The sequence below is a fragment of the Sprattus sprattus genome (genome assembly GCF_963457725.1).
Source record: "Sprattus sprattus genome assembly, chromosome: 11".
In the NCBI taxonomy this organism is placed as follows: domain Eukaryota; kingdom Metazoa; phylum Chordata; class Actinopteri; order Clupeiformes; family Clupeidae; genus Sprattus; species Sprattus sprattus.
Window position 1 is genome coordinate 25575661 of NC_137909.1, and position 12500 is coordinate 25588160.

General features: G+C 44.9%; 2 protein-coding genes across 3 annotated transcripts in view; both read right to left on the reverse strand.

The window, feature by feature from the left end:
• The window catches only part of LOC308372683 (transmembrane protein 233), a 3237-nt gene extending 3226 nt beyond the window's left edge, over positions 1-11 (reverse strand). The window contains exon 1 of the mRNA XM_080847957.1: positions 1-11. This exon is cut by the window's left edge and continues 380 nt beyond it. The gene's annotated coding sequence lies outside the window, so the exon portion shown is untranslated.
• A 4804-nt stretch (positions 12-4815) lies between these two features.
• Positions 4816-12500, reverse strand: part of LOC308372807 (RNA-binding protein Musashi homolog 1-like) — a 26691-nt gene continuing 19006 nt past the window's right edge. For both annotated transcript variants that reach the window (XM_080848131.1, XM_080848130.1), the window contains exons 7-14: positions 11249-11297; positions 9486-9568; positions 9138-9255; positions 8555-8635; positions 7307-7363; positions 6424-6486; positions 6062-6237; positions 4816-5744 (exon numbers count right to left, since the gene is read on the reverse strand). In XM_080848131.1, coding sequence (XP_080704257.1) covers positions 5703-5744; positions 6062-6237; positions 6424-6486; positions 7307-7363; positions 8555-8635; positions 9138-9255; positions 9486-9568; positions 11249-11297 — 669 coding nt within the window. In that variant the 3' untranslated portion in view covers positions 4816-5702. The remainder of the gene's footprint in view (positions 5745-6061; positions 6238-6423; positions 6487-7306; positions 7364-8554; positions 8636-9137; positions 9256-9485; positions 9569-11248; positions 11298-12500) is intronic.

The window sequence follows — 12500 nt, forward strand, 5'->3', positions numbered from 1 at the left end:
TAAGGCTGGGGCTGGGGTGAGCTGAAGTTGGGGGGGGGCGCTGGGGTGTGACCCAATTAGTGCTGGAAGGAGCAAACACATTCCCAGAAAGGGGGGTTGGGAGAGAAGTGTGGGGGTACGCAGGGGTAAAAACAGAGAGTGAATGACGTGGAAGTAGGGGGCTATAAACATAAATGCGTTATTTTTGTTCCTCATGATGTCATTGAGGTTCCGTGGGTCTCATGATGTCATTGTCTTTGAGGTTCCGTGGACCTCATGATGTCATTGTCTTTGAGGTTCCGTGGGCCTCATGATGTCATTGTCTATGAGGTTCCGTGGACCTCATGATGTCATTGTCATTGAGGTTCCGTGGACCTGGCTCCAACCTGTTTCATGAGTCTGTAGTGGGACAGACAAGCTCTGTGCTTTGGCCGATAAGCCATTCTGTAACTTTGCTCCTGAAGTGTTTTTGGTGTGCTAAACTGTTGGTTAGGAATAATTAGCCTGTTTCTTGAAAGGTTCACTTGTCCCAGCATCTTAACAAAAGATTACTCTGTAGCAGCCATACCAGAGTCGTGAGTAATTATGGCACTGCAGTGTAAGGTTAAGTGCTCACTTTAAGAACACTTTAAAAACACTTAAAAATTTTCTTTATAAAAGAACACTTTGTGTTCACAAAATGATAAAAAATGTATCACATGGGCATTCTTGTTATACTTACGCTGAACCTTTCATCACAGAATAAATACAACTCTGTCAAAAACATGACATGGAAAATGCCATAAAAGCTTTCAAGACATGTCTTGGTTATTTATTAATTGTTGTCAGCTGCTGTTGTTTCTTTATGGTGCGTAAAAAGTACAAAGTAATGCAGTAATGTATCATTAGACAATAATGGTCATGATGAAAATGGCAGGATGCTCCGATAACATATACTGTATATGATGGAGATTATTTACAAACACTGTTAATGACATAAGTTAAGAAAATAATTTTCCTTTAACTGAGACATGGCTCTTCTGTGTCCCTGTGTATATGTGTAACTTGATTCACTGGCCCCACTTATTATTTTCTCACCCCTGTGAAAGTACGAGAAGCTCGGACGTGAACCTTGTTTTGACTATGATTTCTTACACTTACGGCGTCAGCATTAGATACATCTAAGCATATAAGCCTTGTGGTTCCTATGTGAAATTGCTTCACTTCTGATCCTTGTGCTGTGAGTGAGCCCAATTGCAATTGTTCTTGTTGAATAAATATACTGATTGACAACTCCGGAGTCCTGAAGTAACTTGGGTGAATTTTCACCTATCAGTATACATAAAGAGTAACATACATTTTCAACATACATCCACTAGCTTATAAATTAATACCTTCTGGTTCTTTAGAATCAGCTCCTTGGTAGCAGCCAGAACTGTCTTTCAATGTGGTTGTGTATATGCCACGTGTGTGTGGGTGTGTGGGTGTGTGTGTGCGTGTGTGTGTGTGTGTATGCATGCACCTGCGGGAGCGTTCTTGTTGCCGTGGCCCTCTGGTTGCTAAGTGTAATTGTGAGGGCTGCTCCTCTGTGCCAGCAGGTCATGCCACATGAAGATTCATATTCCAGGCATGCGGGCCACAGGGGGTGCGGCTGGGTGTTGGGTGAGATCGGCCAAGGCGTGTTATGACTGGATTGGCACTGCCCAGCCGCAGGGCACAGCACTGAATTCTGGGTGTGATCTGTGTCTGAGGGCATCGTGAGTCCGTATGAAAAGTGAATATCTGCAGATTATATAAACTCCCTACTGTAACTTATTTAATCCCAACGTTATTTGGTTGGCACTGAAGTTTATATTTAGGATTATATGGAGTGTGGCGTTATTCACTTTTCATGTTTTCAGTGTTCTAGACTGAACCTACATTTCTTTGGGTGTGTGTCCTCTTTTTTTCCTTCAGTCATGCGATTCTGCCCACTGATTTATCAGCATGACTCAGCGCTTTCAAGCTGGCTTTCATGTCATGATTTGCAATGGTTTGGGAAATATGTCAGTTGTGAGTCGTTATAAGTAGATTAAAGGGTCTATAAAAAAATAAGGCACTCAAAAGCCTCAGGCCATGTAATGTCAAGTGGATGTTTGTGAGCACGGATTCCCTCGTTTGACACTCAATGCCATGCGGGCACTGATAAACCTGCCTGATAAACCAGACAAACAAGCACCATCAATAATTCAAGGACGAGATTAGCGGTGCATCTCATTCCGTGTAATGCCTTCTGACACGGTGAAAGCCACAAACCCCTTTGCTTGTTTGCGTGTATTTTAACCATTTCACATTAAAAGGGTGTCATCAATCACATAATTAAATCCTAATATAAATGTATGTTATTAGAGATATGTTTTTTTTTTTTTTTTTAACATTTATATTTGTAATGGAAATACGTTAACAACAACAGACCTCAGTGGAATGTTTAAAATAATTTATTAGGAATTTGAAATTTGAAATTTCCAGAGGAGATAAAAACAAAAACAAAAAAAAATACATAATAAACAAAGGAGGGGCCGGTCAGAAGAGTGTTTAAGTTACAGTGTTGGCAGAGACCGCTGTCCGTCTAAGAGCTGAGGAACTTCAAACAGACTCACCCAGAGAGTCCCAGCACCCACAAACCATAACAGCGTCACTTCCACAACAAAGGTTTCCAGTTATGCATCACATCATAACCCCCACCCCATGTGATCAACACCCAGTACAAATCTTCAACACAAACAGGAAACAGGAAATTAATGTTTTGGACAAAACAAAACAAAAATCACTGAATCATTATTATAAGAGAAGGGGGATAAAAATGGGTCAGAAAAAATAGAGCTTCTTTTTTTTTGTGTGAAAATAAGTCTTAATGCCACGTAATTGTCATTGATATTCATACCATCATTAATAGCATAATTCTTATTAATTAAGATAAAAATAACTTATTGCTTTTTTTGCTGGTTAAATAGTTACAGTGTGAGTCAAACAGTAGTTTTGTGGGGCGTTTCTGTCAGTTAGGAAGAGAGTGCTTCAAGAGGGGGACTTCAGTAAGGAGGGATACATGTGCTGAACAAAATACTGCAGAGAAGCAAAACCCAACTTAATTAATTATTAATTAATATAATTATTATTAAGCAACGTGAGCACTGAACACCATTCAGAGCTTTTAGCCTGTAACTTAATTGCCTGGCAGAAATCCCTCTTGAGTTCAAATGTGGGTCTCCTGTGGTTGATTTTACTGGTTGAAATGAGAGTTTTTTTTATTTGGAAAGGGAAAACTTCCGGATCTTTCCGGACAGGATTTCAAAAGGGAAAGTTTTGACTGATGTGAGGGTTTGCTTGTGAGTTTATTCCCTGTTCAGAAGCTCTCCCCCTGAGCACTGATCTAAATACACTTCTCCTCAACACTGACAGAGACAAGTGTTTCAGTACCAAAAGAAGGCAGTTGAAATGCGTGTAAACCACCTGTGTAAAATCCTTACTTCAGCATACTTTGTTCAGCACATAATACACATAAACACACACACACACGCACACGCACACACACACACACACACACAGCACTGCAGACACATGCAGGCACACACAAACAAACACACACACACACACACACACACCACACACACACTTGTTCTCCGCAACTTGCAAACACACAATCCACAAAGGACAGGTAGAGACCAGATTAGAACCATGATATAACGGCTCCTAGGATCCATTGCTTTAAAAATGTGTCCTTCATCGTTTTTTTTTTTTTTTTTTTTTAAACACAGTAAAAAAATCACCGTTATTGCAACGGGCAAGGAAAGGAAACCAGACAAAGAAATGTACAATAGAAGACAAATTGCGCAAAAAATATATATATTTCCCAGAAAAGCAGTATTAAGAACCACCCCACCCCATCCCACTCCTCCCCACACCCAGAACCCACAAACCAGCCCAGCTTTGACCAAAGCCATTAAAACACTGGAGGTCCACACTGACCTTTGTCTTGTTCCCATTTCCCACAATCCAATTGACTCATGCAGGGGGCTGATCAGGACAGTACATCATATCAGTACAGGTACTTCCATCGCCAAATCCATGCAATTCCACATTTTTCACATGTGCAGAACTCAGCAGAGTTATGTTAGAAAGGAACACGTCAAACTACGATGGTGGATACCACCTCTCAAGCCGGGGGAGGTCACAGAGAGCCTCACCCAGCTACGTGAACTCCATGCCAATAGGAACAACTGCGCGAGCAGGCCTCAGTTCGTGTCTCATTTATGTAAGCAGAAATGTTAAGATGATCAAGTTACCCTCACTGAACCCAGTGGAGCCATACCGGTAAAACAAGTTATAACGTTAGAACTAGAAGTGAATTGATAAGCGTAGATGTCATTGCAGTTTAAAGGACCTGAAATGTTCACCAGTGAAAAAATAAAATGTACACTGACCTCACACACACACACACACTGTGCAACAGCTCAGAAAAAAACCTCAGCAACTCCAATCACGCAAAAAAGTCAGTTTAGGGAAAAAAAACGACACTAAAATGAGCAGGCGTAAAGTGAGACGCAACTGGAAAGCCGGCCACCGCCAAAAACCCACAAGTCCTGTTCAGCAGCAGGCCTGCGACCGCTCACAAGCCTCCGCCGAACGCAATGCCCACAGCAGAAAACGTCCAGTTTAGAGAGAGACCCCCCACCCCCACCCGGCCCGATTTACCCACCCAAACTGTCAACATCAACTGCGAAGTCCTGCCATATAAAGTCCTTCTCCAGCCCAATCAACCCCGCCCCTCCCCAACCCCCCTCCCACTTGAAAGTTACCCCACACACACACCCACCCCGCTATGTGCTGTATGTACAATATCTTACAGGAGGAAATAAAACATTTTTTTCAAACCAATTACAGAAGAAAACAAATCTCATCACTGTTTGATATTAATAATAATATTACAAATGTTGTTTGTTTAAAAACTACCAAAATATACATTTTAGTTTTTTTCCATGTTTTCCTTTGTCACTTTTTTTTTTGTTAAAATAGAAAAGGAAAGTGAATTTGCTTTTCGCATGTTTGTTCTTGTGTTAAAATTTTGTTAGGAGTACTAAGGAGGAGAGGATGACACCAACACCTCTTGTGTTCTCAAACGTCTCTCTTTTCTTTTGCTCTCTCTCTCTCTCTCTCTTTCTCTCTCTCCCTCCGTCTACACAGCATGTTTGTGTTGCAAAATAAAACACAAAAGTACATAGTCAACAAAACATTAAAATGAGACATCATAATGTAGCAATTCAATTAAAACTCCTCAAAAAAGAAACAATCAAAAAAACAAAACATAAAACACTCCTTATGTTTTCCTCAAGTACAACCCCAAACCTTCCTCTGATTTTTTTAAAAACTTTTTCTTTTTTTCCTGTTTTTCATCTGAAAAGACAGCACATGGCGACTGAGCCATTGAGAAAGCCTACTCATAGCAGTTTAGATAAAGGTAAAGATCAGGATAAAAACAAGGGATCAGATGAAGGAAGTGATGTTAGTACAGAAGACAGGAAATGAGAGGGAGGAAGAACATTTTTTCTTTAGGAAAAAAAAAAAAGATCTTCAGTCAAGTGGGGTAGAAATCAGGGGACACCTGCAGCAGCCAATCAGATCGTACCATCAAGAGGCACACAGCAGTTTGATTGGCTCACCAGCAGGATGGACCGCCCCCTCCACGTTGGGTGCAGCAAGGAGAGCTCTCAGTGGTAGCCGTTAGTAAAGGCCGTCGCTATCATAGGACCCTGAAAAGAGAGGGACAGAGAGGACAAATGCAATAAGAGGGATGAAAAGCCACTTGTGTCAATTGAAGGTGTGCATAGTGTGTGTGGAGGGTGAGATGTTTGTCTATCTTTGTTACCATGCATTTCTGTGTGTATTTGTGTCTGTATGTGTCTGTATGTGTCTGTATATGTATGTGTATGTGTATGTGTATGTGTATGTGTATGTGTATGTGTATGTGTATGTGTATGTGTATGTGTATGTGTATGTGTATGTGTATGTGTATGTGTATGTGTATGTGTATGTGCAAGTCGGGGGGGTATATTGTGCAACTTAGTACTTCTGTGAGTCTTTGTTGCCATACCCCGAGTCCATGCCCAAACCCTGAGCTTGGGGCGGGGCTGGCTGCGCTCATGTAGCTGCTCACGCCTGAATCCTGATTGGCTGCTGCATACAGGTCAGCCATGTTTGGTCCAGGGCTGCTGGTGCCCAGGAACCCACGCGAGGGTGTCGAGCCTGAAGGACAAAATACCAAATATGATCAGAACAGACCCCGTGTGGAGACAAAGACAGGGTTTCAGTCCCTCTCTCTCTCTCTCTCTCTCTTTCTCTCTCTGTCTCTCTCTCTCTCTCTTTCGCTCACAGACACACACACACACACACACACACAGAGTAAAAAGGAGTCTTGCCCCTCAACTGTACCTCTGGCCACTGCAGCTGCAGCTGCGGCGGCTGCCATTGGCCCATACGCCGTCAGTGGAATGGCTGAAAGGGAAAGAAAGAGAGACAGAGAGAGACAGAGAGAGAGAGAGAGAGTGAGAGAGAGAGAGAACAGAGAGAGATAGAGAGACGGAGGGAGGAAAGAGAGATCAATTGAGACAGGGAAGGCAAGTGCAAGATTCACAAAACCTATTTCACCTCATCCTCTTCAGTTACCTTCTTTGGTCTGTTTAGATCTCCTTCATACAGAGAAATGCTTAAAGGTGTCAGGAAGTGTTTGTCAGCTGAGACAGGCTTATAATCCCTAACACGTAAAGCTGCAGTATGTAGTTTTAGATGCTTCAAAAAGAAAAAACTTCGAAAATAAATGTTCTGCCATTTGGTATTCTAAGCTCTTTAGACAGAATTCTTCAGAGCCTAAATTAAGTAGAAAGAAAATGAAAGCAAACATAAAAAAAAAACATTTCACTTTGGTTGATAAGAAATGTTTTTGAACCATTTCGAAAGCACCTTTAACACTGAAATCTCATAAAAGCAGCCATCCAGTCACAAACTTGTTTTAAATCCGGCCTGATGCCTGACTAAAACAGCTTTCCACAAGGTTCTGCTTATTTGACTGACTGAAAGACATTGCATGTCAAAAGAAAGCAGTTGTTCAAATAAGAGACAATAACCAGACTGACTGAACACATGCAGATTAGCTTTACAGCTTTACAGAATCTCATTCAATGGTTTTAAAATGGCCTATGAAGGATAGAGTTCCATATGGGGGTTGGTGCCAGGAGTCTGTCAGGCCAGCAGGTGGCGACAGTGAGCACATCTGATAGACAGAGAGCTGCTTGTAAACCCCAGAAGAGAAACTGACCTGCGAGTTCAGAGGGGTGGGATGATGTCAGGAGGGGGGTCCTCTCTAAATGGAATTCTAGAAACAGAAATGTCAAAAGAGCGTTGTAAATACACACACGGTCCACGAGCCAAGCTAACCACACACATACACTCACTCTCACACACACACATTTCACATACACACGAATACATCTACTTAAGCACACACAAACACACACACACTCACTTCTACACCATGAAAGGGCGCTTTTCAAACACGCCATCTATAAGCAGGAGTTTACAACACACACGTCCACTCCACATACGTGCACGCATTCATCCACAAACACATTCACACACACACACACACACACACACACACACACACAAGCAAGCGACTTACAGCAAGGAGTAGGTGCTACATAGGAGAAAGAGAGGGAAAGGAGGGACCAAGAGGCATGTGAGTTAAAAAAACAAACAAAAAAGGTGGGGGATGAACGAGACCCAGACAGAAAGAGGGGAAACGGGATGGGGAAGAGAGGAAGGGAGGGAGGGAAAGAAACAGAAGGAAGGGGCTTGGTTAGATTCAGCAAACTGGTAGAGAGCACAATCTCAGCAGAGGAGAAGCAGGTGTACACTGGGGTCAGAGGTGAACTGAATGGGGATTAAAGTGAGGGACTCAGGGGTTAGGGTTAGGATTAGTGTTAGGGTTAGGGGGGGAACAGGGAAGGGAACACATTAAAAGAGATGTGTCCGTCTCAGCATCTCTCTCAGTACCTGACCCTAAACCACCCACCCAAGCACAACCGCTACTCGACACCTCTCTGAAATCTACAAGCAGCCAAAGACCAATGACCATCTGAATGTTTATGCTTCTGTCTGTACGTGTATGAGTAGAATACATTGCATGCTTTACGATAGATGTAAAATATAACTCAATGTACTCATACTTGTGTCTTGTGACTCCTACCTGCAAGTGCACCCAACTGCTATCTAATCAATGTAGCATGATGCTAACCACCAGATAGGCTAACACAATTAGTTTGGATTGTCTTACTCCTCGTGACGTGTAACATCCGAGCACTATTTCTCACATGGTCTTTTATTACTGACACAATTGGTAGAGACTCCGTCATTCCTCTTTTGTGAAATCAAAAAGAATGACTGTCTCTACTGCACTCTGAGTACTCTAAAAAAGAGGTATACTTTCCATAGGGCCATCGCGCCATCGCATTCTGACAGCCGGGACCCGTGTATAGGGGGGTGCCGTGTACACAGGGGGGCTTACCAGGGAACTGGTAGGTGTATCCAGGCGCGATACCAGCGTAACTGCGACTAGCATAGGTGGCGGTCTGGAAGCCTGGGTAACCTGTGGATAGAAAATAAACCAAACCAACTATTCAAAGGGGGGTTCTTCCATGTGTGCTGAACGCTTGTGTTTGCAGGCGGTGTTGCCTGTTCCTGTTGATGGAAACAATCACACGTTTGCAATGCAAAATGTGAACATGGGTTTAGGCAAATTTTCTGGCTCCACGCTTTCACCCTTTGACATGGGTTTAGCCCCGGTAATCAAAGCCATGCGTGCACACAGGCAGAGGCCATGTGGGGATCCATAGGGTCTGAGAAGAGCTGCATACCACACAGACCTCCTGCTAGGGAGGCATGCGAAGAAGGCCCCCTCAAGACTTCAGCACGCTAAAAACATTACCCCTTGCTTCCATTAGAGGGCGCTGTGCCTCCTACTTTGACCACATGGCACAACTGGTTTCTCGCCCCTGTTTGAATGCCAACATTTACATTTGTGGGTATGTGTTTGTATCTAAGCCCTCACTGGTCTCTCAAAGCATTGTACATCATTTGCATCTTCTTACCCAGCATGCCGATGCCCAGCATGAAGGCGTCCATGCCGTAGGGCATCACCCGGGAGCGCCCTCGAGCCGATCCGGTCGGTGACATGACCTCCTTCGGCTGGGCCTTCTTACACTCCACCTGAGTCACAACACAACGTCACAGAGTTAAAGGAGCTCATCACAAAGCTCTCACACTAAAGTATCATGACAGGAAAGCCGTGCAAATGCCAACAAACACCAAGTAGGTCCATTAAGGCATCAAACAAAGATTTATTTAATTCAAACTTTGTGCTTAACACTGTCCCTGTCCTCAAAGAGACGTCAGGTGATTGGACATGGTGTCCAGTAAGTGCAAAGGGGCAAACTTACCATTTTGTTGTTGATCTCATGGAAGTGGATCTCACAGACCTTCTCCACCACATCTTCATTCTCAAAGGTGACAAACCCAAAGCCTGCACACAAGTGAGACACACAAACACATAAGTAGGCTTCATGTTTGAGAGAGAAGCCTGTGATGGAATTATAAAATGAGCTTTAGGCTATGGGTCTATCTCTCCTCATGGTCTGGGGAATAGCAAAGCATGGCTCCATGATTTAAGGACCAGTGCTGGACTCAAGAATACACTATGTGAGGTCAGTTGATTTAAGGACCAGTCCTGGACTCAAGAACACTGTATGTGAGGTCAGTTGGTTAAAGTCCCAGTGCTGGACTCAAGAACACTTTGTGAGGTCAGTTGAAGGACTAAACCTTTAGTCTATACCTTCTCACTCCGGTCGCTCTGGTGATCCTGAACCCCCTCTACTGCCCTCCCCTAGGCCGCTCTCCTTAAGTCCCTCCTGTTTTCTTTAGCCTCCCGTAATCTCATTTTCCTCTTCGGCCAGTGGATCTCCTCCTCCCAGCTGTTCCTCTCTCTGACCCTCACACCCTCTCACCCTCTCAACCCCTCACACACCACGTCCCACAGCAACCGTCCCACCACTCTCTCTTCTCTCCAGGACCACTCCCACTCTCCAATCACACCCTCCAAACTCCTCCCACTTCTCATCAAACCACACCCCCTGCCATGTCCAGTCCCATCTGATCTCCCCTCACCTGAACTTAGTGACTCCCCATCCAGTCACCTGAGGATCACCTGAGGATATAATGCCCGTCGCCTGTTTTAAGCCCCTCCTCTTTGGGCGTAGGCCCCTCCCACTCACCTGTTGCCTGGCCCTATCCCCTGGCCCCAGTAAAAAAAGGAAGCCTTATCCTGCTTGGCATGCTTTCACTCTCAATCTGAGAGAGCTTATGGACGGTTTATCCTGAGACCTGATTACCCATCCACCTGATTAGCCCGAGCCCAGCCTACCCCTCACCCCTAGCTCAGGCCATGCTCCGAGAGAGACAGGGAACCAGGGGAGACGGGAGGACAGCGGGGGGAGGGGGAAAGTACGAGAGGGGGAAGGAGGGCATGAATAGGGGAGAGTGAGAGGAGAAGAGACAACAGGAGAAGAGAAGGGGAAATGACAGGAGAACAGGCAAGAGGAGAATCGGTGTGGAGTTAAGGAACAGTGTAAAGAGAGGGGGGTAGAAGAAGGGTAAAAAGTCAACAGAAAAGAAAGGAGGAGGAGAAGAGAGGAGAGGAGGAGGAGAAGAGAGGTGGGCAGAGGCGAGATGAGGAGAGAGAAAAGCAGAGGAGAAGAGCGAGGAGAACTGGAGAGGGGAAGGGAGGGGAGAAGAGCCCTATAAAGAATCTAAAGGTCATCCCAGCTGGTGTACATTACATATTAAAACAAATCTGAGCGCCTGACCCTAGTGCAAGAAGTACATCTGAGTGTACGTGTTTGTGTGTGTGTGTGTACGTGTACGTGTGTGTGTGTTTGTATATGTGTGTGTGTGTGTGTGTGTGTGTGTGTGTGTGTACTGTATTTGTGTTAAGACATGTATTAGACAGACCCTGTTGTGATGCGTGTTTGTGTTTGTGTGTGTGTGTGTGTGTGTGTGTGTGTGTGTGTGTGTGTGTGTGTGTGTGTGTGTGTGTGTGTGTATGTGTGTGGGTACTGTATGTGTGTGTGTGTGTGTGTATGTGTGTTTGTGCGTTCGTGTGTGTGTCTGCCAGAGACTCTTTTATAACACGGTCATATGCCCTTACCTCTGTGTCTGTTGGTGGTTTTGTCAAACATGAGCATGGCGTCATCGACCTGCAGAGGGACACAGAGAGAAAGAGATGAGGGCCGGCCACAGCACACCATTACACAGCAGGGGGCCGCATTGTCCCCCACCCAGGACAGAGGAGGAGGCCAGACAGATGGGAAGAGAGAGAGAGGAGGACAGCGAGGGAGAGGGAGGGGGGGTGACAGGTGACAAAGGAGAAGAGGAGAAAGGAAGAGCCAAAGAGATAAAGAGGAAGCGAGTGAGAGAGACCGAGAGAGGGAGAGAGAGAGAGGGAGGGAGGGAGAGAGAGAGAGAGAGAGACAGAGAAAAAGGGGTGCCGGGGAGAAAGGTAGGAACAGGCTCTCTTTTCACGGTGAAGCTAAACAGTGTTGAATGTCTCTGCTTCGAGTTTTTGGGAAAGGGTTGATACCCACTCTCTCACTGTTGGAAGAGGAGGCGAGGGGGGGGGGGGGGGGGTAATCTTTTCACAAACTCTGTGTCCCGTTTCACCCCCTCTCTCCCCCATTCTCCCTCTGTCCCTCTCTCTCTCTCCCTCTCTCTCTCTCTCTTCCCCTCCTAACAAAGTTTACTATTCCCATGGTGACCCTCTAAAGAATTTCAATTAGAAGAATTTACCCCCCTCTCTTGGCTTGAATAGAACTGGAGACTATGAGTGTGTGTGTGAGAGAGGGAGGGAGGGAGGATAGAAAGAGAGCGAGAGATGTCGAGTTGGGGGGAAAAAGAAAGCAGAAGGAATTTAAAAAATAAACTTTTGAATAGAGAGGGAGAGGGATTCGGGATACATTTTCATGGATGGAGACAGACAGACACACAGAGAGAAAAAAAAGAGGTGTGGAAGAGAAGGAGGATAGTTCAGGAAGCGAGGAAACGGGGGAGGGAGTGTGAGGATGGAGGGAGAGAAAGAGAGGAGAGAAGGGGCGGAGGCGGAGGCGGAGAACAAAGAGCAGCGGGGGGATTTGTCAACATGCACTCCTTTCATTCCCCCTTTTCTTTTCTCTCTCTCTCTCTCTCTCTCTCTCTCTCTCTCTCTCTCTTCTCCCCACTACTCTATTCATCCTCCTTCCTTCCCTTCATATCACCCTTTCCTTATCTCCCTCTGAAGAGTTAGAGGCGCTTTCCTTTTCATAACTTTACACACACGGGGGGGGGGGGTGTTGGTACCTGACCCAAACACAGGTGAATATAACACAGGTATAACACAACTATGCCACAATTCTTCTTATTTCTAA